Consider the following 23,700-nt stretch of genomic DNA (forward strand, 5'->3'; position numbering starts at 1 on the left):
AACACCCAGAGGGCGTGAAGAAAAATGTTTTCCACCTAATCTTGTTACTGTGACAACAGCAGTGAAACCTTTTAAAGCAGAAAAATATGACTTTTTAAAGCGATAGTGGTGTCCCTTCAGCTCTGTTTGACAAATGCTATCTGTAGCGTGTGCTGCCTGCTTCGCAATAGTCCCGTAAGCTCGATGGCAGTCCTATGGCACAGAGCTTGAATTTCCAAGAAAGCTATGAATCCTTTTAAAATAGAAATTTCTTGACTAGAAGCGATGTAGTTAAAGGGTTACCCTTTTCTTTCCCTCTTTCTAGCCCATCTGGTCCTTTTATCTCTGTTTTTTCTTCCTTCACTTTTCATTTCCCAGCTCCTTCCCCTGGCGCTCCCCCACGCTTTTCTGCTTCTTCCTTTAAATTGGTGTTCCCCAGCTGCCCATTTTAAGCCACTTTTGCTCGAAGCTTGATGTTGCTGGTAGCGTTTCCTGCATCTCCTTCCCTCGCATGGACCAGTACAGCGTTTCCACTCATCTCAAACACAAGCATCACAAGTCGCAGCTGCTTTTATGCAAGTCAAGCTCCTGAGTCTTCCTCGCAACCCAAATCCCCCAGGTTTGGCTGGCAACAGCAGCCCAAGAAGCTGGGGCTGCTCTCAGCCTCTTTACATGGCACTGGTTGAACCCTTGCAACCCTTGCAACCCCCAGTATAAATTCATGTGGTTGCTAGAAAACAGGTTGGAAACATCCAGCAGTCACCTCTTGGCTAGAAACCTAAAATTATTAGCCAGCAGCCAAGTGGAAGTATGATACATTTATATATTAAAAAAGTGGGATCCTCATGGTCTCTAGGGATCCTTTCCAGCTTTCCCAAGAAATCTGACCTGTCCATAACAGATCTTTTACTTTGTTCAAAGCCTCCCGAAGTTTTGAAGGGCAGGTGTGAAAGGGATAGAAGATGCTTAATTTCATTCTGCTGAAGCAGCTTGGCAGCACAAAGACAGCACTTCCCTGGTTTGCATTTCTTCCAGTTGGCTCTTGGTATGGCTGAGTGCTAAGGATATTTTTTTATTTGAAATCTTGAATTCTGCAGAGACCGAGCGCATGTGTTTTAGGATCACCAGTGAAAATTTCTTACTGTCCCAGCAGGGTGGAAATTTCAAAGCTATAATATATGTAGTCTTCCAACATCATTAAAATAGGGTTTTGCCTGACAGTGCCACCGTGATGCAATGAATAGGATCCTGCCTGCAAATTCCAAATCAATCGGTGTTGCGGTATTACAGTGGAGGTAATTTGGAGAAAATTTCTCAGGGAAAGACAGGGCTACAAGGGTGTGAAAGAAGGAAATAAAATCTGTTTTTCTGCCGGTCATCCTATGGTCCTCTGTGCTGCCCTCAGGTTGAAATCTGGCTGCTCGCACTCAGCAAATGGAGGCTTCTGGGGTTAGGAAGCCGTGCGTGCTTTCCCTGGCGAAGGGAGAGAAGGTGGCACGTTGCTAGGCTGCTGGGTGGAAGAAGCTGGCTCTTATATCTAGCTTTTGCTGAGGTTTTCTATGATGCCATTTGCTTTAATTTACTCCTTTTTCAGTTTTTAAGGTGCCCGGGGGAGTTTGGGAGAGGGTGTCCAGGCAGGAATCCCCAGTCATGTTACTGCACTATAAGGACTTAGATGAGGCGACGCTGGGGTGGACTCCAGCTCCATCCTGCCCGATTTCTGCCCTGGTCAGCAGCCAGTGGGATGGATGTTATTTGCTTGAGCTGTGGCTGGGTCCAGATTAAACCAACAGCTCAACCAGCAGGTTTTATTTATTATTAATTAGGAAGCGTGAGGATGTATAGAGGAGGATACTTATGGCATTTAAAAAAAAAACACAGGAGAGGTATGCGGCTTTTTTTGAGCTTGGAGGGCTGCGTGCTCCAACTCTTGGGTGAGAGGAGGCCCAAGTGATGGGGAAGGTGACCCTCAGGGATGCAAACAGCAGCGCAAATCCCTCCTGGGAGCAGAGCGAGCGGCCGAGTAGGTTGGTCCGGGGCGGAGGAGCGGAGGCTGCCCTTTGCCCACCGTGGCGGCCGGCGGCCCATGTGGCAGTGGACTTTGGCAGCAACGCCCGGGGAGCGGAAGAAGGGCCCCGGCGGCCTCCAAGCAGGTGTGTGCGGCTGCCGCGGGGGGCGGACGGCGGTGGGAACCCCTGGCCGAAAATTAGGGGGGCCCTCGGTGGGGCCAAATGATGGGTGTCCAGATGTTTGTGCCCGGGGGCTATTTAGGGCAAGGATTTAACCTTGATTTCACCTAGAAGGGGCACAAACTGAGCCGCCTCTGTTCAGACCTGAGTGTGTCATCTGTCACCCCCCCCCTCCCCCCCCCCCCCCGAAATGATGCCAAAATGCCTTAAAATTTGAGTGTGAGAGGGGTGACAAGTGGTTCAGACAGCATCTGGCCATCTGCCCTTGTCGGGGAGGTTCGTGAGCCTTTGTGGGGGTGGTTCGGGTACCGATGCTGCAAGAGGAGACGTGGGGGGCTTGAGGGTGGCATCCCCTCCTGGCAGCTGGGGCTTCACCCACGTGTTGCCCTGGGCTCTCCTTAGGGTTTCCTCTTCTGCGTGGGACAGTTATAAGTAAATCTGGTGTCCGCTTGAACTGCTGTATTCTTGCTGGAGCTGAAAGGCAGGAGGAAATCCCTGCTTCTACCCCATCTCATAGCTCACATGAGCAAAGCTCCATTTCGTCCTGCCTCTGTTCCTACTTGTTTCTTTGAGAATAACTCTCCTTGTCCTGCTCATAGCTTTGCCAATATTCCTTCCCCTACCACGTATAAAATGAGGTTTCGCTGCCTTATCACAGAGGTAAAGCTGATTTGTCACCTGCTTGGGGAGGCTGTGAGCGGTGGTGCTTTGCAAGGCTGGCTGGCAGTGCAGGAGGATGCTACCTGGATGCTACCTCTTGCTCCAGGAAGAGCTGGATGCCTGTTGCTTTCAAAAATGGACCATTTCATCATGGTGTTTTAAGGGTAGCTTCAAGTTTAGGCAAATGGGGAGGCTTTTTCTTGCCTCTGGGCATTTTGGAAAGGATGGTGGGTTTCCAGCAGGCTCCCAAAAGCAGAGCAGATGGCAACAGGCTTCACAGGGGACTGCGAGGGGGATGGAAAACTGCTGATCAAATGCACTGTGGTTTATCTCATTGCTTGCAGACCACTAAAGCTGTTTGGAACTTAACCCCCACTCCCACCCCAAAACCGGAGAGGCTCTCGCTGGCAAGCTTGTGATGGACCCCCGGGGCCCGGCCCGGCCGCCCCAGCAGAGACAGGCAGCCTGGGGGCCGTGGGGAGACGCACACCACGGCCCCCCACTGCAGCCTAGGTGGCAGCTCCTCTGTGTGGGACCCCCGCCTCGGCCCGGCTCCTGGGACGGGAGCCACCTCCCCGGCCACCCCTGGGATGAGGGCCACCACCCCCGGAGGGACGCCCGCAGACCGGCTTCCCGGGCTGAGTACTACGAAAGCAGCTACCCCAACAGGCCATACTCCAGGTGAGAGCTGCCTCACTTTGCGATGCTCACACTGAGCCCCCTCCTTGTAAACCCTTTTAAAATAGGATTTGACCACTTCACCGCTCTCGTGGGATTGCAACACGGGTGCTGTCCTGGTCATGGCACAAAGTGGTGAGCAGCCACCAGCTGCAGGCTCAGAGAGGCAGTGCGTGATTAGGCGATGTCCAGCTATCAAAGCAGCCGGTGATTTCTATATTTAAGGCTGCATAGCAGTTGCAGCTCTGATTTCTTCTTACAGCTGTGACTTCTGTGGTTGCCATTTTACAGGCTTCATCTTGGTCCCGAGGTGCATTTTTCTTGAAGGTTTGATTAAATGCAGTTCTCTTTTACCAAGTGCAAGGTGAACAATAAAAATACAAATGGTAATATGGGAGCAAAAGGGAGCTTGCAAGCTCAGCTGCTGAAACAGCGGAGGGTGGAAAGATAAAATGTGGGCCAGAGGATGCTCTGGGTGCTGAGAAAGAGCTTCGAGCACTCCAGCAAATATGGGTTGATTTGCCTGAGTTATTGCCCTCTGTGAGTTATGGTGTGGATATGCAGGGTTTTGTGCTGAGGTTGTGCGATGCTCACACCGGGAAGGGGGTTGTTGCGTGGGGCTGACCAAATCGCTGTGTAAATTGCGAAGGGTTAAGGTATGTGAGTAACGAGTGGGTGGCTTAGGCTGGGGCTGGGCTCCAGTGCAGGGGGAGACCTGCTGAGCTATGCAGTGGACACAGCAGCTCCAGAGCTTGGCAGAGAGAGCGCTTTTGGGGGACCTATCCTAAAACGTGGGTGAAAGTTGATCACCATGACAAGCTCACACCATCAAGCTGAAACTGGGCATCTCCTGAACTGCAGTGCACAGCTTTCTCGTAGATGGGGATGGGAAAGTATCCAAACCTCCTGCTGCTCCTTCCAGGTGTGATGCTGGATCAGTTTCTGGTGCTGCTGCTGAGCGGGGCACCTGGGCAGTGGACCTGGCTTCATTTCCATCACCCTTTCTGCCTCCAAAGCTCCCACCTGGGGCATGGGTCTAACCCTAGATGTGGTCCAGAACCTGCAGTGATGCCCTTTCTTTCTCAGATTAAGTATGTCATGTTGCGTTTCAGGCAAGGATATGAAGACCCCCACCGGCAGTATCCAGCAGCCAGCTACGGGATGACTACACCTACCAAAGCCATCAGTGGCAGCCGGTGGCCTGGCAGGATGGCAGAGGTACAGGCTTATCCTTTGGGTCTGGGGATGGAGGCAACTTGCTTGCAGGAGAAGAGGCGATGCTTTCTCCAGGATACGTTCTTCTCCCAGGGCTTTCTCCTGCCCACACGCCTGGGCTGTCGGTGCTGTTCTACCCATGCAGCACTGCCCTCAGTTCGCATTTGGGAAATGTGAGCAGGAACTAGGTGCACCCAAGGGAATGTTTGATCTTGATCTCCGTGGCTAAAACCTGTGCCATTCCCAGTTCCAGGCTGAACTCGATGCTGATGGAGCTGTGTGACCAGGGTGGCCGGGGCCTCATTTCTGCTGTTTCTGAGTTGCTGGGCTGAAGAAAAGGGGAGAGAGCAAAGAGGAAAGGACATCAGTGCTGTGTTGGCAAACATGTACAGGGCTTTGTCATACCTCCAATGTGTCGGGCTAATTTGGAAGCAAATGGGGTGTGCATGGCAAATTGCCTGACTCATTGCTTTTCTTCTGTGACTTCATTATGGCTTGTTGCTCCGGAGGGGCAATGCTAAATCTTGATTCTCTCTCTAGACCTGAGACAGGGCGAGCCTTATGGCAAGAGTACCAATTACCGGGACCAGCACTACTACAGGGGTTACCATCCCAACCTGGCCACAACGCCCCTGGGGCAGGACAGGTAAGGGTGGGGAGTCTGGGCATCACCTGGTGCAACCATCTGCTGCAAAATTAGGGGGTTTGTGGCTGGTCCCAAAATCTCTGACCTTCAGGGTGTCTCCTTTTGCTCCTGTCTGCAGGACACAGACCTACAACTCCTACGAGGACAGCTACATCTCGGCTGCCAGGAGGGAGTGGGCAGGGGGAGAAACCCTCGGCAGTGAATCGGGGGAGGCCGGTGGCCAGTCCCAAGAGGTAACCTCAGGATGGGCAGGGGCTGGAGGACAAAGGGCTTGGGGATCTCCCAGAGATTTTGGGAGCAATCCATGTGACCCTCCTCCAGCTGGGAAGGAGGCTGAGGAGAAAAGGGCTGCTTTGCCATGTTGCACTCAGTGCTTAACAGTCTCTGGGGATTATTATAGTGGGATATTAGTATTTATGAACTCTCCATCTGCTGGGCTGTCGCTCTCCCAGGGATGGGGCTGTACACCACTCCCACCAGGGTCAAGAGCAGGACAGAAATCCAGGCTTGGTGGGATGCTCTTCTGCATCGTCCCTAGGTAGCAGAAAGCTGTGTGTCTTTGTCAGCTCTGCCAAGTCCTGCTCCATCACACTTGTGTCCTGATCCCTGTGTTTTTCCAAGAGCAAATGAAAAGATCAAATCAAAGCTGCTGTGGTGGTTTTGCTCCTGGGCAATGCTTTTTTGGGTTCTCAAGCCCTGTCTGCTGGCTGTGTTGAGGAGTCTGTGCTAGGGCTAAGAAAGCTGTTGGGCTAGAGCAGTGGCTGATGTAAATTATTTTAGAAGCCATTGGGTGTGACCAGGGTATGTGCCATGATGAACCTAAGACGCTGAAGAGTGTGAGCTGCTCAGATGGGGATCGGCTGTGCTGTGCTTCTCCTGCTGGGCACTTTCACGGAGCAGTAGAGCCTGTCCCACTGCCCTGGGAACAGAAAAGCAGCAGTGTCCCTAGTTTCTCAGCCAGGTTTGTGTTTTCTCCCTTCCTTGCAGCCCCCGGGCCAGCCCAGCCTGCTCCTGCAGTACCGCGAGTCGGGGCTCAGCTCCAGCAGTGCCGAGCTCAGCCAGTACATCCATGACAGTGCCGACAACTACGACCCCATGTTTTCAGGGACCTGGAGCCCGGCACAAGCAGGTGAGGTGTGATGGGACCCTGGCCCCCTCGACAAGGGGGCGGATCAAGGAATTAAATGGCTGGTGTTAAGAGATTTGCTGTCTTGCAGCTTGATCCTTCCCTGGAGGAGGTTGTGCAGGTGTAAGCCATGACTGGGGGACCACGGGGTGGGTGCATGGTCTGGCAGCTCTCCCCTGGTAGGTGCAGGAGCTGCCATGCATGCCTTCTGCTTTAGGGGACAGTTCTTGCATAGGGGGAGTCAGTGGAGGATTACTTAATTTAGGGGGCCAGGTTGGGACCTGGTCACATCCTCCATAGTGGAGGTGGTGTGGGGTCAGGGTGAGGGGACTCATGGTGGCCTGTGTGTCATTGCAGGGGGGCCCTTGGTGTCCACCCTGGCCCCGGTGGTACCCCTCAAGTTCTCGCTGCCGCACATGGCGGTGTGCTTTGGAGCCAGAGGCCAGCTGGTGATGGTGTGTCCCCACCGCCCTGCTGAGGGGCAGCTAGCCCACATCGAGATACACAGCCTGGAGGTATGCCACAGCCCAGCACCCCAGACCACCCTAGGTCCCCTTGCTGGAATGGCTCCTTTTGCCCCGAGGGATGCAAACACCGTTCGTCACCCCAACAGCCTCCTTAGCAGCCTTCCTGTCCCCTTCTGCCATCTTATCTCCAGCTCATGTGGACTCTTGAGTCTGCATTGTGCTAGCCTGTGCCTGGGAGTTGCTTTCAGCCTTTGGGCCCCGCATCCTGCTCCTTCAGCTCCATAACCCTTGTCATCTGTGACCTGTTCGCAGTGATCCCTTCTGATAGGGGCAGACGTGGTCCATACCTCTCTGAAGGACAACGCTGCTCTCATTTCTGAGATGCTCCAATACAGAGGCCCTATCCATCCCCTGAGTCTACCACAGCATTTCAGTCTCTTATTTTGGCTCCCAAAGGAGGCAGATGCCATCTCAACAGGCATTTCTTTCCTGGACCTTAGCATTGAGGTCCATGTGATGGCTTAGGGTCTATGCGCTGGGGTTACCTTAAGACAGCACAGAGAATGGGTTCACTAGTGCTGTTGAACCCTTGGCCAAGGTACTGGCTTTCAGCTAGCCCAGCTGGGGCTGACCTGATTGCTGGAGTCCAGCCACTGAATTTGCTCTTGTTTTTTAGGTAATCCTTCATGATACGAAAGAGCTGGAGGAGCTACAGGCCTTCCCGGGGCCCCTAGCCAGGTATGCTGCACCAGCAGGTCCAGGAGCTGTGTCCTCCTGGCTGTGCTGGCATGGCTGGCCTGGGACCACCTCTCCTTTGAGAGGAGACGTGAGCTCAAGGCAGACTTTAGGGTCCCCATGGTTTTGATATATCTGCAAAGGCCAAGTCTAGGTTCAGATTGGGAGCCCAGCCCCTTTGCTGCGGTGTATGTTGGATGGATTGTGGGAGATGTTTTTTTTGAATATTCATAGGGTGTGGCTTCAGTGTGGTTTGTATGTCTGACCTTATTTTGTACTCATGTCCCAGAAAACTGATTTTTGGGAGATTTCTTTGGATGTCTGAAGCTCTGGGTCAACCTGTGGTTTAGCTTTTCCTAAGGTTTTTTTCCCCTGAGACTGTTGAGCACAGCAGGGTCAGACGCAGTATGCACCTTCATCCAGTGTGAGCCTGGGGATGAATCATGGCGTATTGCATCATGTTGTCTGTGTATCATACTGGTTACACCAGTGTGTCTTCTGGTCACTCGTAACCAAAGCGGGGAGAGAAAAGGAGTATGCAGAAGGAGGAAAACAACTTACTGAAGAAAAACATTTACTGAGCAAAAGAGCTGCGTACCCAGAAGCTGGATAGAAGACCTGGAGGTTCCCACTTGTGCCAAAGGGGACGTTGGGAATCTCCATATGATATGTCGGTGTGATTGAGTCAGGATCAGCATCTCCATCCCCAGTCCTTCTCCCCTGGCTGATCTTGCGTCTCAGCCACCCTTTCTTTCAAACCATCTGATTATTTTATTGTAAGACAGCAGTTCTGCCTGGCTTGCACATAGCTTAAAGGTTTCTGCTTCTGTTTCAGACCCAAAGGGTTTATGTGGTCACAAGCGTGTCTCTCTCCCTGCACTATGCCAGTTAAATAAATATACTGCCTGTATGTGTGCCTGCTCCTGCAGCCTCGTACATCCACAGCTGTAACAGCAGCACAGCAAAGCAAAACTGATGTTCTTTGGAGATGGACGGATGAAAATATTATCAGGAGGGCAGAGAGAGAGTTTGAAATGCACTCTGCATCCCTGAAACAGAAATCTGCAGAGTCATAATCATGATAAAATTTAAGCATTTTTGAGTTTGGTGTGGGCAATGTGGTATGTGGTCATTGGCACTGAGGATCTTCTCCACCTCTCACTTTGAATCTTTGGTATCCCCATCAGTGAACCTGGGGACACTTTGAGTCTGAATGATGTCCTAGATTGCTTTGCCTTGGGTTTCTTTTGATGCCTGCCTTTGCTGCTGTAGGGAAGATCTGCACAAGGTGGATGTGATGACATTTTGCCAGCAAAAAATAGCCACGAGCTGTGATCTCTCAACACAGAGAGGAAGAGATTCATCTCTTCTCTGGAAACTCCTGGTCCTCCTCTGCCGGCAGAATGGGGTAGGTGTCCCATGGAAGGGGCTGACCCCTTGATCTTAGAAGTGAGACAAGTTATATGCCCCTTAGGTGCCTCTTGATCCAGTTGCTATTTTTGGGGCGGGGGGGGGTATACCTTAAAAGCATCCCATTCCCATAGTACTATCAATCGGTTTGATACTGCCTGGATATTTAGAGCAAACCCTTCTCCATGATTGCTTTTCATCCTTGTGAACTACCAACAACCCGATGCTATAACAGCTGTGAAAGGGACTGGTGCCACCTTTGTCAAGGAGCCAGCACTTATGCTTAAAAGGGGGTTATTCCCTTAACCTAATGAAATCCACCCGATCTAATCTGTGGCTGCTTGTTGGAAGCAGAAGAATAAGATCTTTAGAGCAAGTGCTGTGAAGGTCTTGCTAGCTAGGCTGAATCCTTTGCCCTCCAAAACTGCGTGCTGGTGGCCAAGTCTGGTCTTGCTGGGGAGATGTGCTAGGATGAGGATACAAGTATAAAGGTGTCGGACTGGAAGTGTTGTCAGCCTTTGCTCATGGGGCAGCTTCCATGGGCCTTGCTCCTCCCCTTCCCTTTTGCAGTCCATGGTGGGCTCAGACACAGCTGAGCTGCTGATGCAAGACTGTAGGCGCCGGGAGAAGTACAAGAGGCAAAACCCTGCGGCAAACCTGATCGGCCTGACGGATGATGAGTGGATGTCGTGTCAGCCGGGGACACTGGACCTCATCACAGGGGAGGTCCCTCCTGTTGTGCAGACGCAAGCACAGATAGTGGAGAAGTTCACTAAGCTCCTCTACTATGGCAGGAAGAAAGTAAGTGGTGAGCAAGATCCAGGACACAGGGCTGACTTTTTTTCTTGGCCCCCTTGGCCTCTTCAGGCGGGTTTTAAAGGGAAGAGTGGTCAAGAGGTACTTTGTGGTTGTGGGATCAACCCTTCAAGTTGTGTTTGTACAACAGGGCTTATGGCAGTGATTTTCCACCACTGGGAATTGGGATGGGGCCCCAAGTGAAGACAAGATGCCGAGGCTTTTACCAGCACCGCAGGTTTAGTTGCAGCTATGTGATCTCAAGGGATACCAAGGGAGACAGGAGGGTTGGATGCAGAGAAGCTTGGGTGCCCAGGCTGGGATCCCACAGTGGTGGCATTGACAGCTAAGAGGCAGCACAGACCTGGAGATCCAGGAAAGACAATATTCCTATGAAGGTCCCAGTTCTTGTCATTATGCAAGGTAGAAAGATAAAGGGGCCTCTGTGAACATTGAAGACTTTTTTGGAGGGTATTAGTTAAAGCCAGAGCAGTTATTGGGGCTCTTCTCTGAGCTGGGTGAGCAGAGGGTCCCCTGGCAGTGGAGGAGGGTAGGGAAACAGAATTAGTGCAAACCCTTTTTCTTCTCCACCTTGGCTGCAGGATGCTCTGGTCTGGGCCATGAGAAACCAGCTGTGGGGCCATGCCCTCTTCCTCTCCAGCAAGATGGACCCTCGGACCTACAGCTGGGTGCTCACCGGGTAAGTTGGAGAAGCTAAAGCAAGATATGATGCTCTGTCACTGGCCTTGCCAAGCCTGTTATCCCTTTGGGTGCCCTCAGCCCCAGTGCACTGAAAAAAGAGGATTGATTTCAGCTGGACCCTTTCAGAGGGGGCAAGGGGGAGAGGGGGCATCCATCTGGATGGGCATGAGTCCTTTGGGCTTCCTGATGGACAGGAGAAACCAAGTGGGGGCTGGAAAGCAGAAGGAAAACCATCCCCTGGAGATGCAGGGTGGATTTGGTTTTGCTCTTGCTGCCCTAGCAAAGGCAGCATCAGGGTAGGGGGAGCTGAGCCATCTTCACTCTGATCCAGCCTGGTCTGAGCTGTTTATCCCACTCGTATGAACGTTTTCTGGTGGAATTAATGTACTTAGTCTGGATTGGGTTGATCCCTTCAGGGAGAGTTAAGCAGAAATTTTCTGTTTTGAGCAACCCGAATCCTTTTAAGGAGGTTTTATCCAGCGTTGTCCTGGAGACTTGCCTGCTCTGGAGGTAATTCAGATCACCAGCCTGGTGGGCTGACAATCCGTTCTGCCTTCTCCGGGAAGGCCCTCAGGACACTGCTTTCCTGGGGCATTTGGGACATGCCCTTGGAGGTGAATGAGGGTTTGGGGTCCTGGCACGGCAGCCCTCTCTCTGCTGTCTCCTCACAGGTTCACCAGCACGCTGGCCACCAATGACCCCCTGCAGACCCTCTTCCAGCTCATGTCGGGAAGGATTCCTCAGGCAGCGCTGGTCCGTGAGCAAGAGGCTGGCCTTGGCATGTGTAGCTCTGTGCTGTCACCTGCCTGTGACACCTACCTTGTGGTGACCATCTCTGCTCACCTTCGCTCTCCTCTTGTCTCCCTCCAGTGCTGTGGGGATGCCACGTGGGGAGACTGGAGGCCCCACCTGGCCGTGATGTTGTCCAACAAGATTGGAGACATGGAGCTGAACCACCGAGCCATCGTCACCATGGGAGACACTTTGGGTGAGCCAAGGCCATTGTGAATAGTTAGTTCCCACTGTCTTGTAATAGTGGGTGGACACCTGCAGTGTCACCATGTGTGCCCACGCTGGCATGGATGTACATTGGTGCTGAGATGGGGTATGCATGTTTGTACCCAGGGAGCTGCAGTGCCTCTGCGGTGGCAGGGATGAGGCATTGATGGATCCCGCTGCCCTTCGTGCTGGCAGATGAGTCAGGCTCAGGCACATCCATTAGCTGCTCTTTTGGAGACACCTGGAGCGGCTGGACCCAGGGAGGGCATATGTAACTGCAGGGACTGAGACTTGCTCCTGGTGGCGGGAACTCCAGGGGGCTTCATGCCAGTAATGGCACCCTGCAGAGTTGAAGCTGGAGCTGGACCCTGTTCAGGCTCCCCTGGTCCTACCACTGAACAGAAACCCCCTCCTAGATACAGAAAACAGCAATTGAGGAAAACGGACACAAAACAGAAGAGGGGGATCAGGGTCTGCATGGACAGGGAAGAAAAGTGGGGCGATTGGGTTTGTGTTTTCATGTGAGCTTGGGGGCCTCCAAAGCAACGTTGACCACACGGTGACCTCTCTCTCAGGACTAAATGTTTGTCTTTTTTCCTCCCATGCAGCTGGCAAGGGAGCAGTTGAAGCAGCTCATTTCTGCTATCTGATGGCAGATATTCCTTTCGGTTACTTCGGGGTGAAGGCAGACCGCATGGCTCTGCTGGGCAGCAGCCACCGGTGAGGAGCTCAGGAGGTGGTGCTCTTGCCAGAGTGACGTGTCCCACCTTCTCCCCATCCCCAGGGATCTCACTTTTATGCAAAAGCAATCCCCCTTTGTGGGGTTTTCCTGCTCTAAATGTGAGCTTTGCTCTGGACCTCTCCAGCTGCAGGCTGGCACAGTGGTGGAGCTGGGAATCTGTGCGTGGGGCTGCCTGGGGAAGAGAGCTCTGCTCCTGCTTGCTGAACCTGCCCTTCTCCTCTGCAGTCAGGCATTTGCCCAGTTCGCCAGGACGGAGGTCATCCAGCGGATGGAAATCTTTGAGTACTGCCAGCAGCTACGACAGCCCAAATCCTTCCTGCTCCCCTTCCAGGTAGCAGAGAGGCACAAGCACATCTGGTGCAGCAGCTTAGACCTGCCCCAAAATATGCATCCATCCCTCTGAAGCCAAGGATTCAGGCTGCTCTCCAAGGCTTGTTTCCTTGCTGGGCTTTGGAAGTGATGAGGTGGCTGCCCCGGCCGAGGGGCTCCTCCAAGGCAGGGCTTTGGGCAGGTTTGGGGGCACGGTGTGTTTGATTGGTGCTTGCTCAGGTCTAGTTCCCCTCCTGCTCCCTGGGTAGTGGATAGGCTTTTCATTTTGCAAATAAACACCCGGCTGCCGCTGCCTCAGGTGCTGCACAAATCGGATGGATAAATGAAGATGGCGGGCTGGCCTCACGACAGTGTCACAGTTTGGGGAGTGTGGCTGGGCTGCCCCGCGGGGATGGGTGGGGTGTCCCCAGGTTGCAGGTGACCTCTGGGTGGTAAGATGCATGACCCAGGGTGCTCTGAGTCACGCTGGGATGATGTGCTAGCACCAGGGCAGAGGGGACTTGCAGGCACGAGAGTCTCCTCACTCACCTACTTCTGCTCTGCTTCCCTCTCCCAAGGTGTACAAGCTCCTCTACGCCTCTCGCCTGGCTGACTACGGGCTCCCAGTCCAGGCCTTGCAATACTGCGAGCAGATTGCCACTGCGCTCCTGGGCCAGGATCCAGCCAGCCACCCCGTCCTAGCCCAGCAAGTGATGAAGGTGAGTCTCGTACCCCTCTGCATCCTTGGCAGGGTGGTACCCATTCAGGACCCGGTGTGTTGGGAAGCACCCTCGGGGTTTCCCCATGGCTGGGGGTGCTTGGCAGCTCTGAGCAGCCCCCTCAGGGTTTGCTGCCTGGCATGTGCTGAGCATGGCAAAGCCAACACCTCCGCAGGGTCTCTAATACTCACAGATTTAGGGTAGAAAACAAAGGAATTGTGTTGACTGCCAAGTAGGAGCAGAGTTATTTGGAAGCAAAGCATGTTTTCTATTCTGGAGGGGCTTTTTGAACTTCTAAATGGAACAGACTTAAGAAGCTGAAGTGTGAGTGTTTGACATTTCCCCTCCAGCACATCATCCCACGGTTGCATTTACCTGCTGGGGGCTCTTTTGAGGTGACAGTGAGCAGGAGCATGTCCCAGCTTGTAGCCCCGAGCCCAGCTCCTCCACTTCATGAGCAGGGTGCTGGGGCAGGGAGGGGAGAAGCAAAGTGTCCCAGGTCCCCCATGCAGGTTGGGCTCTCAGGAAAGCTGGTCTGCCCACTCCACGCGCATCACCGGGGCAGTGCCAAGATTGCTCAAAGCCTTCCTCCATTGGGAAGGGGGCAAAAGCTGCGGTGCTGTGGGATGAGGGGCAGCAGGGATGCCTGTCTGAAGCAGGTGCTGTAGAAATTGCCCAAAACTCGGCTGGTGCAGCCCCCCCCCCCCCCCCCCCCCCCCCCATCATCGAAACCTATTTACTATCTAACAGCCTCTCAGATCTACCGTTCTGCTGGGGATAATGCTTCTCCTGGGAGAAAACACTTTCATCTGCAAAACTAGTGCATGCATAGACACTCTTGTCTTTGATGTTTTAGACTGTGTTACAAATTATGATACACATTAGTGTTTGATTAAGGCTTCCCCTCTTTTGAAGCTGGGGACGATATACAACCAGGTGCTGGTTCATTAATATTGGATCAAAGTGCACATTAGCTTTTGGATTAAACATTCCCCCCGTTTAGGAGTAATCATGCTTATAATTTCCTCTTTCCTGCAATTGATTTAGGATGAACACGTGTGTTTGCAAAGAGATGGGATGGTAGTGCAAACTCCTGGCTGGGTTACTCTGCTTGTTGTGGCTGGCCCCTGTCCCGAGCCGGGCTCTGGCTGCGTGGGTCGTGTCTCACTGTAACCTCCTGGAGGTGGGAAGTGTATTTTGTGCTGGGTTAGACTATTTTGAACAATTTTGGGAATAGGAAGAAACAGCTGATGTGGGCTGGTGTGGTGGTGGGTGGGGATAGCGGAGACCTATATGTGAATTTTGGGGTTGTCCTATGCAGGGACAGGAGTTGGACTCGATGGTCCTTGTGGGTCCCTTCCAACTCAGGACATTCTATGATTCTATGACCTGTGTGGCTGTGGAGGGTGGCTGAGCTGCAAAGTCACTTCTGGGTGGCTTTTGGTGGCCCTTGATGAGGCAGCCTTGTAGCAAAGCGTGGAAGATAAATGAGCATGAAGGAGCTGGGAGGGAGCTTGATAAATTTCCAAGAAGTGGGTCGATACCAGGAAGAGAAAATTCAGTAAAGGCTCGGATGAAGAGCAGTGCTTTGGGTGAGCGTCATCTCCCCTCATACAGCTGTCTTAAAACTGGACCCTTGTCTATGCAATTTGTCCAGACTGATTTAGCTCTGCAGGGAGCCCTCCATCGCACCCTGGGCCAGTAGGTTGGGTCACCCCAGAAAAGCCTCGTGCTCCGTTGGCAGCAGCTGGAGCCCTGTGTCGTTGAGACGGCTGCAACCAGGGAGGCATGGGCCCCTCTCTTGCAGGAGAAATTAAACACACAGCAGCAATACTGCAGAGAGGGACCTGGGGGAGATAGTGGAGCATGGAAAAAATACCAAGCAGCAACATAGCAGGATGCTGTTGCAAAAAAAGAAAAAAAAAAATCCAATGTTATAATGTTATTCTGGGCTGTGAGAGCAAGAACGGCATGTGTGAGACAAGGAGGTGATAATCCCCCTGTGCTTGGGTCTCGGGGGTCTTGACTGGGGCACTGTGCCCTGTTCAGGACGCTGTACTTGGAGTCAGGGCCAAATTGGAGCAAGTGCAGAACTGAAGAGCAGGGGTGATAAGAGATTGAGGGGAAAATTACCTCCAAAGAAGGACTTGGGGTTATTTCTTTCCAGGCAAGACATGCTGGGGGAGGAAGGGGTATGGGGGATGTGATAACAGCTCTCCGGCATGCAGGAGGCTGCTTTTCATGGGATGGTGCCTGACCATCCCCACAGCTTCTGCAGGAGCAGGAATTGAGAGGCTTAATTTGCAGCAGGGAAGATTTTCACTTAGATATTAAGAAAAAACTGTTTAGCTCTAAGGACATTAAGCATCAGGACAGGCCTGGGAATCTGTGAAATCTTCTCTTTGGAGATTTGTAAGTGCAAATCAGACAAACACAGGCTTCATGGGCTGGTGTGGGCACACAGGATTTTCTCGAGCATTGGCAGATGGATCAGGTAACCTCAGAGTGTCCCTCCCAGCCCTGTATTTTTCTGTGTGGTTATTAGTGATGGTAATGCTTGTTGCAAAGCTGGGTGAGGAAACGGCTGGGTGAGCCCTTAGCTCCAACCCTACTGGCTCCCATCCACCCCCGTGGGGCAGGTACGGGGCTGGTGCACAGCCCTTGGAGCTGGGCTGTTCCCAGAGCTCCTGCTGGGGTGTTCTGAAAACCCACTGGTGCCCAGGGCTGGCTGTCAAGTGGGATTAAAGGTGGTCGTTTACCTCAGAGGAGAAGAGGATGGTAATAGTTATCTGCCTTCCTGATGTGAAGAGCATCTTTGACATCGGTACTTTGACATCTCTGTGGAGATGGCTGAGATAGCCCTGCTGGGAGGCTCTCTGCAGGGCACAGGATGGGCCAGCACCTCTCCGCAGCAATGCAGGAGAGGGAATAAATCTCACACAAGAGGCTGGTGTTACTTTAACCCCCGTATTATGAAGAATTGCTGCTCTGGTGCTGTTTTTCCCCGGGCTTGTGTGCCCAGCCACGTGCAATTGCTGCGAGGGTTGGTTTCTTCCCCGCGGAGCTGAGATGTGTGATGAGCCCTGTTGCCCTCCTGGCTCTGCAGCTAGCTGAGCGGCTAAAGCTCTCCGACCCACTGCTCCTGGAGATGCCGGAACAGGACCAGACGCTGGAGCCTGACTGGCTGGTACAGCTCCGAGCCTGCTGCCAGGAGTGGGAGGTAAGGAGGAGTGGGGATGCGGGGGGGCAGATGGTTTGCGTTGTAGTTTGTCTGCGGAAGCATCTTCCTCCTCTGTCCTGAATCCAAGGGGACATGTATGGAGGTTCGAAGGCCATTGTTATCCGGGTGCCTTTCCCCTTGGCTTATGAGCTCAGACATGTGGTCTCTGCTGTCGGACCTGCAGCTTCAGAAGGAGCAGGGGGGTTGCAACACCCAAGGGTGTGAGCAGTGAAGGCTGCAGAGCATCTCACGGGGCAAAATGCTACTTGTCTTGGCTCAAGGAGGGCAGTCAGGGGCTGGTGGGTGAATGATGACCTCTTGTAGTGAGGATATTGCAGAGGATACTGGTGGGGCATCACCTTGCAGACATGTGCTCTCGGGTCTCTTAACCGTGGTCCAGTCCTTGGATTAATGCTCTTTGTTCAGGTTTCATGTCCGCTTTTGGTTTTGTGCCCTTTTCTGTCACCAGTTTCCCCTCCTGCCTGCTCTCAGCAGGGCAGCAGTGCTGCAGCCCCCTTCACTTGCTGGGAAAGCTGTGACCGTGCTGGTATGGGTCTCACCTGTAACCTGGGCTCCCACAGCCTGGGGTGGGTTGTGAGCCCCAGACCCATGAGCATCATGCTTTCCTTTACATTGGTTTCATGGTTTCCTTAGTCTTTGCCCTGTGCCATCCCTTTCTCCATCTGTTTTATCATGTTTTCCCTCTGAGTCCTTGCAGGTGGAAGATGACCTCCCTCCAGAGGTGGCACCCGCTCAGCCAGGGCTCTCCTGGGCTAATGCGTCGATGGCAGGTAAAGAAAATGAAGCAGCAGGTTGCAGTCACCGTGGCGGGCTTCTCTGCAGGTGGAGTTGTGCTGCCACGGGCTGTGAGGCAGCTCCCTGCTCCCCAGAGCATTTCTCAGCAGCTGCTCCTTGCTCCTTTTACATCCCCCCCAGAGCTCAAAATTTTGCTCCTGCCTGGATACATCCCTCTGGCATGGGGCTGCTGGGGATGGGCTGCAAACAGAGGGGCTGATGCTTGTGCCCTCCGTATGAAGTCCGAGTAACTGGGCCTAATTACTGCAGCTGCAGGAGTCCCTGTGGGCACTGTGGGAGGAGAAGGGTCACCGGGGGGTGGGCGGCTGGACGAAGCACATGCCTCTGGCCGAGCCTTGGGGGAGACAGCCCCATTCCCAGGCAGTCCTCCCAGCATGCAAACTGGAGCTGAACTAAGAGGATTTCACACTTGCAAAGCAAAAGATTTGGGAAGGAGCTCGTCCCTCTGCGTGCCAGGCTGTAGCATGCCTGTCGGTGAAGCCCCAGCATTTCCCCTTCCCCACTGCCTCTTTCATCCCTTTGCTTTGCCTCTCAGTGACCCCAAGAGTCCCCTCCAGTGACAGACCACCCAGAGGGTCAAGAGACATCAAGATGAGGGACACGAGCCTCCCCTGGGTGGCTGTCAAGGGAAGGGCTGGAGAGCTTTCCTTTCCTAGCTGGGCAGTGTGTCCATCGGCATGTCCCATTGCGGAGATGTCAGGGGCTGGTGACCCAACGGCATTGCTTCACAGCCACCTCCACCAGCAGGACGCCCGGCACAGCCCGCTGCTGCTCAGACCTAGCTTTCTGCTGGGAACACCAGCACCGATGGGTGGAGAATAAAGGCTGGTGCGGATGGGATAAAATATGACAAATTCCTCCAAGCCGTTTCTTCCTATCAGCTTTCCCTGCTGCTGCCAAATTCCTTTTCAAAGAGCTCTCCCAGGCAGTAAAAAGGATCATCAATCCTGATTGCCTTCTGCTGCTATCAGGGCTGAGGCTATGATCATCCTTCCCTGGAAAAAAGTTGCAGGTATGATGGGATGGCTTCTCTGAGTGGCCAGGTCTGCTTCATGTGGTCTCTGCAGCTTGCCTTCCCGATACTTGGCCTTTTGTTCATTGAGAAAGCCATCCAGAGTCACCATCTGAGGGACCTGCATGCAGAGAAAGCTGGCTTGGTGCTGAATTCATCCACCTTAGAAAGACAAAGCGCAAATCAAGGTGCCAAGCTGGGATCCGTGTGGTCACAGCAACCTCCCTCTCCATCCTCACAGCCTGGGCTGTCCTCCCTGACTTTTTCCAGCTGAGCTTGCCGGGCTGCGTGGAGTTGAGCATCCATCCTCCTCCCTGTGCATCTCAAGCATCTCCAGGCCGTGTGGGAGCAGCTTGTGGGTGTGAAGCCAACCCTGAGCAGGCTGGAGGCGATGCTGGCAGGCAAAGCAAAGGGTTTTGTAGCACCGCATCCAAGAGGTGCCATAGTCTGTCCCCAGGCTCAGACCCATGGGGTCTGGGTCCTGCCCAGCTGTGTCTCATGGTGATGGGAGAGAAACTTCCCAGTGCCCAGCACGTTTCTGGCTGGAGGCTGCAGAGCTGGAACAAGCAGGACATGCACCTTGGACCAACAGCAGCGTGCTGCCGGCACTGTGTCTAACATCAGACAGAGCAATGTATGTCTGTGTATTAAATAAAACAAACCCCACTTGTTCAACCTGCTTTCCAAACAAAAAAAAACCAACCCTGCATAAATCTGCCTAAAGCAAGAAACTCATCCGTGGGCACTCCTGTGGAGCAGGAACGAAGGCTTGCGGCGAATTTTCTTTCCTGCTCAGGGTGTACAGCAGGAGTGGAAGAAAAGCCTGCTGGAGGCCCCGGCTCCTTTGAACTGCTGGGCGCATGCTGCTCGTGCTTGGTGTCTTTGCTTCCATAGCATTCTCCTTCCAAGGTCGTTTGCAACCTCAGGCATGTTCCTGGGAAGTTTCCCCCCTGTCTTTCACAGCCCACCTTCCTTGAAGCCTCTGAAAGGTCCCCGCTGCTGTGCCATGCCCTACCTCCTCCCTCGCCTGTGCGTGCTTCCCGGGGTCCCTCCTCAGCCCTCTGGCTCCTGCTGATGTATAATGGAAAAGGGGAGAATTCTGTGCAACAACCCAATGAAATTATAAACGCTGGAGTAAACTCCTGAGGTGTGGGTTGGTTTTTGGTTTTTGTTTTTGGTTTTGTTTTTTTGCAGATGGAGAGCCTGGCCACGAGCTTCCACAGAGCGAAGGCTACCAGTATGATCAGTGGTACCAGCCCATGCCACCCCAGGGACCCAGCTCCCATGAAGGCGTGTCTCTCCAGCCCCCGGCACCTGCTCAGGTCGCAGCATCACCAGTGCTTGGTATTCGGCAAGAGCTGCAGCCCACCGCGCTTGGCCAAGGGATGGCCGCCCCTCCGGGAGGGGTTTTTGCTGAGTCCCCTCCGCAGGTGGTGCCACCAGCAGGTAGGTCTCCAGCCTTGTTTCTCTGCAAAAACACCTGTCCCTAGTTAGCAGCAGTGGGATGGGGTGTCCCTCGGGGAAGGGTGATCCCTACGGCATGCGTGTCACTTCAAATGCTACTCCCTGCCAGCGCTGCCTTCACCCAGCGCCTTGTTTCCCTTCAACCTTGCCCAGACGTGGACCCACGCTTGCCCGGGTGCCATGCGTGCAAACTGTGTCCACCAGCGCTGGCTGCCCTGGGTGGGCAGGTCTTCATTTTTGGCAGACCTTGCCCAAAGCAGCAAGGGAGGGCAGCTGCGGGTTGGTGGCAGCGCTGCCGCTTCCCTGCCAGATGGGAAAACCAGCTTCACATCCAGCAGCGCAAGGCAGGTTTCTGAGATGCACCGGTGCAGCCTTGTGGCTGTCTCCCTCCCTAGTGCTGGTGACGACAGGGACAGGGTCCAGAATGGTCTTTTGCATCTCTTGGCCACGTGGCCTTGCTTTGGGGTGGGATGATGGAAGCACTGAAAATACCTCTGATTGATAGACATGGCAGGAACTTCTCGGCCCAGACCCTGACTGTGTCCTTCCCTCTGCTCCACAGGAGAAGCTGGGGAGCCCCAGGGCACCTCGCTGTCCCCCGGAGGGGTGCAGCCATCCCTCCCAGCAGAGCAGGTGAGTCAGAGGAGACCCTCCCATTGGGGGCCCCGGGAGGACTTGGGACTCGCTGGCACATCCTTCCACGCACTTAACTTGCACAGAAACCTCCCATCATGGTGCCACCTGTCCCCTCAGGGACCTGACAGGCTAGGGTAGCCACCCCGCTGTGGGTGCTCTCCCTCCCCACCTGCTGTGTAAGGGATGCAGGGGTCCCCGGGGACACTGTCCATTAAGATTGGCACGGAGGAGTCCCAGGGATGCTCTGATCATGCTTGGGGTGGCTCCTCTGGGAACACCAAGTAGCAGCTCCAATCTCCAATGCCAGGAGGAGTTAAAGGCAAGGGCTCGGACCATCTCGGAGTGCTCCACCGTCTCTTTGGAAGATGACAGCCGGCCTTCCTCGGAGAGCACAGATGAAGATGCTGCTGAAGAGCCGGCACCAGCAGAGGCGGTGAAGCCGGGTGAGGATAAGGTGAGCATGCCAGAGCTGATCTGAAGCCTTGTGCTCTGAGCTTGCCCGGCCCCAGTGCCCGCCGTGCCTGTCCTGACCTGGGCAGAACGGTGCCTGGTCCTGGCCGGCACGGGGGACATCTGGGTGGCCATGGCATCCTCCCCTTCCCGCCCATTTCCGTTGACTGTGACAACGTCTGTTTCCCAGAGCTCCGGATTCAGGTGGTTTGGCTGGTTTCGGTCGAAGCCCACCAAGGAAACATCTCCCAAAGCCGCATCTGAGACGGCCCCAGACTCCCCCACGCTGGGACCGCAGGTAGGGGGCGAAAGGCTGTTCTGTCCCCAGGTGACAGCCAGGGTTACAGCTATGGGGGCAGGTGACACATCTCCCCCTTCACCCACTATTTCTCCCTCTGTCCTCATGCAGGTGGCTGGGCCGTGCACAGCTCTTCATGGCCGTAGCCTCTGTGTGTGGGGACAGAGCGGGACTGGGAGCACTTTTAGCCTGGAAGTGAATCCTTGATTAATAATAATTGTAAATTTATAAAACCTCTTTGATCCGGGAGGTCCTCCGAGCACTTGGCAAACTCTGCAGGGATCGCTTGCCCTCCTCCAGAGCGGAAAGCGGCAGCTGTGAGCGGCACCACTCAGGCAGATTTTGGGAGCTGAAGGGAAGGAAAGCTTCTTTAACTGGAAGTGCAGCAGAGGGGGGGAAGCAGCCATGTGTGGTTATCCCAGTCCTGGCCAAGTCCTCAGGGCGTCACATCCCTGACCGCAGGCCGACGGTGGGCTTGGAGGCAGATGTTGGAGCGAGATCCTTCCCTGGAAGTTTTCTCCTGGTTGAGAATGACCTACAGTCCTGGAGCAGGAAATTTTGGGATAACCTTCCAAAACTAGCAGGAGATGAGGAACAGAGGGGGACCCACAAACCCTGGAGGCCCCTTACACTGTACCCAGGCTTGGTGTCCAGCCTCTGGCCTAATTTTGAGCTCTCCGGGCGATTTAGCTTTGTGACAGAGGTTGCTTGCTCTGACCCTGTAGCTCCCCCTTAGCTTGGGTGCCTGTAGCTCTTGGGGTACCTCTCCAGCGGTACCCCGAAAGTGTGGTGTGGTATCTGGTGCGGAGGTATTTTCACTGTGCAAGGAGCTTCTGCTCTGAACGGGTGGATGTGGTTTCAGGAACGGACGTCGCCATCCCCACCCGAGGCTCCTCTCGCAGCTGGGACAAGCCCTTGGGCTCAGCCTCCCTCCGGAAATGCTGGTAGATGCTATTTCCCCTCACCCCTCTCCCTGTCAGCTTTTTTGAAGCTGCTGCTCTTAATTTTAAGGGTTTTTTTTGTTTATTTGTTTGGTTTTTTTTTTGGTTGCATGCCTCAGGAGGAATGCAAGGTGAAAATACCTTTCCTGTTAGTCCAGTGTCCATTGAGATGAAAGGCTCCTGGGATGCAGATGGTGGGGGGTCAGCAGGAGAGCAGGTGAGGAGAGGAGGGAGGTGTGTTTGTGACGGGGGGTGTGTGTGTGTGTCCGAAATTGGGGGGTGGCTGTTAAGTTTCTTTCCCTTCACTCCTTCCAGACCGGCTCCCACAAATCTCCCCCACCGGTGGGGACAGTCCCCCTCTTCAACCCTCTCCAGGTCTCTCAGGTGAGAGCATCCTCTTGGGGTGTTACTGGGTAGGGCTGGGGGTTGGCTCCTGGCTTTTGGGGTGATGCCAGGTTGCCTGCAACCTGCTATGGGCAGGGGGATATAGGGGATAGCAGCCTTGGGTATAAGAGTTTGACGTTTATAAGAAGAAAAACTGGGGGAGGACAGCAATGGGGGGCTGTGATGGAGGAGGGAAATGGCGGGGGGATGCATCCTGAGGGACAGAGAGTCCACGTTTTTGGGGTACAACCCTCCCTTACACCACCTCTCTGTCTGCTTCCCAGCTCGCCACCGCCGCCGCCTCTCGACCCAACCAACCCAGGCTGCTTTCCCAGCGCCGCTACCCCAACCCTCTGTGAGCCAAGAGGGGTGGGGAGGGGGCAGCAGAAATCAACAGCGGTGACCATTTATGGTTTTTTTAAGCAAAATGGTGTTATGTGATTATTTTGAAGGGGGTGGCAGAGGTTGGGCCCGCGGCCCCGGACGACGCGGATGCGTCGTCCGGGGCCGCGGGCCCAACCTCTGCCACAGGTTTTGTGGGTGTTGGGGGGGTTATAAAGTTATAAAATTTGGGGCGGGGGGGGGATAAAAAGGGTGTCCGGGGGAGAGTAGTCTGAATTGGGTTGTAGGGCGCTGCCCCACCTCACCCATTGGACTCAACCATCGCCGGCCGTGAGTCTGTCTCAAAGCACCGCGGGGCCACGAGCATCCGCCGGGGTTGAACGTTGGGGGAGGCCGTTAAACCGTCCACACCACCGTCAACCGACCACGGCTTCTCCTGCCCGGGCCGGCCCTGGCGTGCGCGGCGCCCCCCCTTGCTGGTGGCTCACCCGCCCCGTCGCGGGCGGGGCTCTGCTGGAGCCGCGGAGCCGGCCCTTCCCTCAGACCTTCCCCGAGGCGGGGCCTGGGTGACGCGCACCCCGTGCGTGGCCTCGGCGGTGAGCTTCCCCCGGACGCACGCCCAACCGCCCCCGCCTCTATATAAATACTCGCTTCTCGCTTGACTTCCAGGTCAGGGCGAGCGGCCGGCGCTACCCAGGGTGCACCGCGCCGCATGCTAATTGAGAACCGCCCCTTCGGCGGTGGCGACGCCCGGTGTGGCAGGGAA

The 23,700-nt window shown here is 54.4% G+C and overlaps 1 protein-coding gene across 1 annotated transcript; it reads left to right on the forward strand.

Annotated features, from left to right (window-relative positions):
- Positions 1-3,246: 3,246 nt before the first annotated feature.
- Positions 3,247-22,951, forward strand: LOC309590741 (protein transport protein Sec16B-like; the record flags this gene model as incomplete). Its single annotated transcript, XM_082312153.1, is given in 27 exon segments — positions 3,247-3,509; positions 4,619-4,662; positions 4,665-4,724; positions 5,262-5,367; positions 5,486-5,600; positions 6,355-6,496; positions 6,851-7,008; positions 7,637-7,698; positions 8,968-9,103; positions 9,676-9,906; positions 10,503-10,600; positions 11,274-11,355; positions 11,473-11,590; positions 12,210-12,321; positions 12,573-12,674; positions 12,893-12,917; positions 13,180-13,371; positions 16,478-16,591; positions 17,310-17,382; positions 19,614-19,865; positions 20,446-20,516; positions 20,827-20,973; positions 21,160-21,267; positions 22,130-22,211; positions 22,328-22,425; positions 22,524-22,592; positions 22,877-22,951. Coding segments are annotated over 27 exon segments (3,135 nt in total).
- Positions 22,952-23,700: the final 749 nt, after the last annotated feature.

Source organism: Platalea leucorodia, assembly GCF_965183815.1.
Source record: "Platalea leucorodia genome assembly, chromosome: 5".
Classification (NCBI taxonomy): domain Eukaryota; kingdom Metazoa; phylum Chordata; class Aves; order Pelecaniformes; family Threskiornithidae; genus Platalea; species Platalea leucorodia.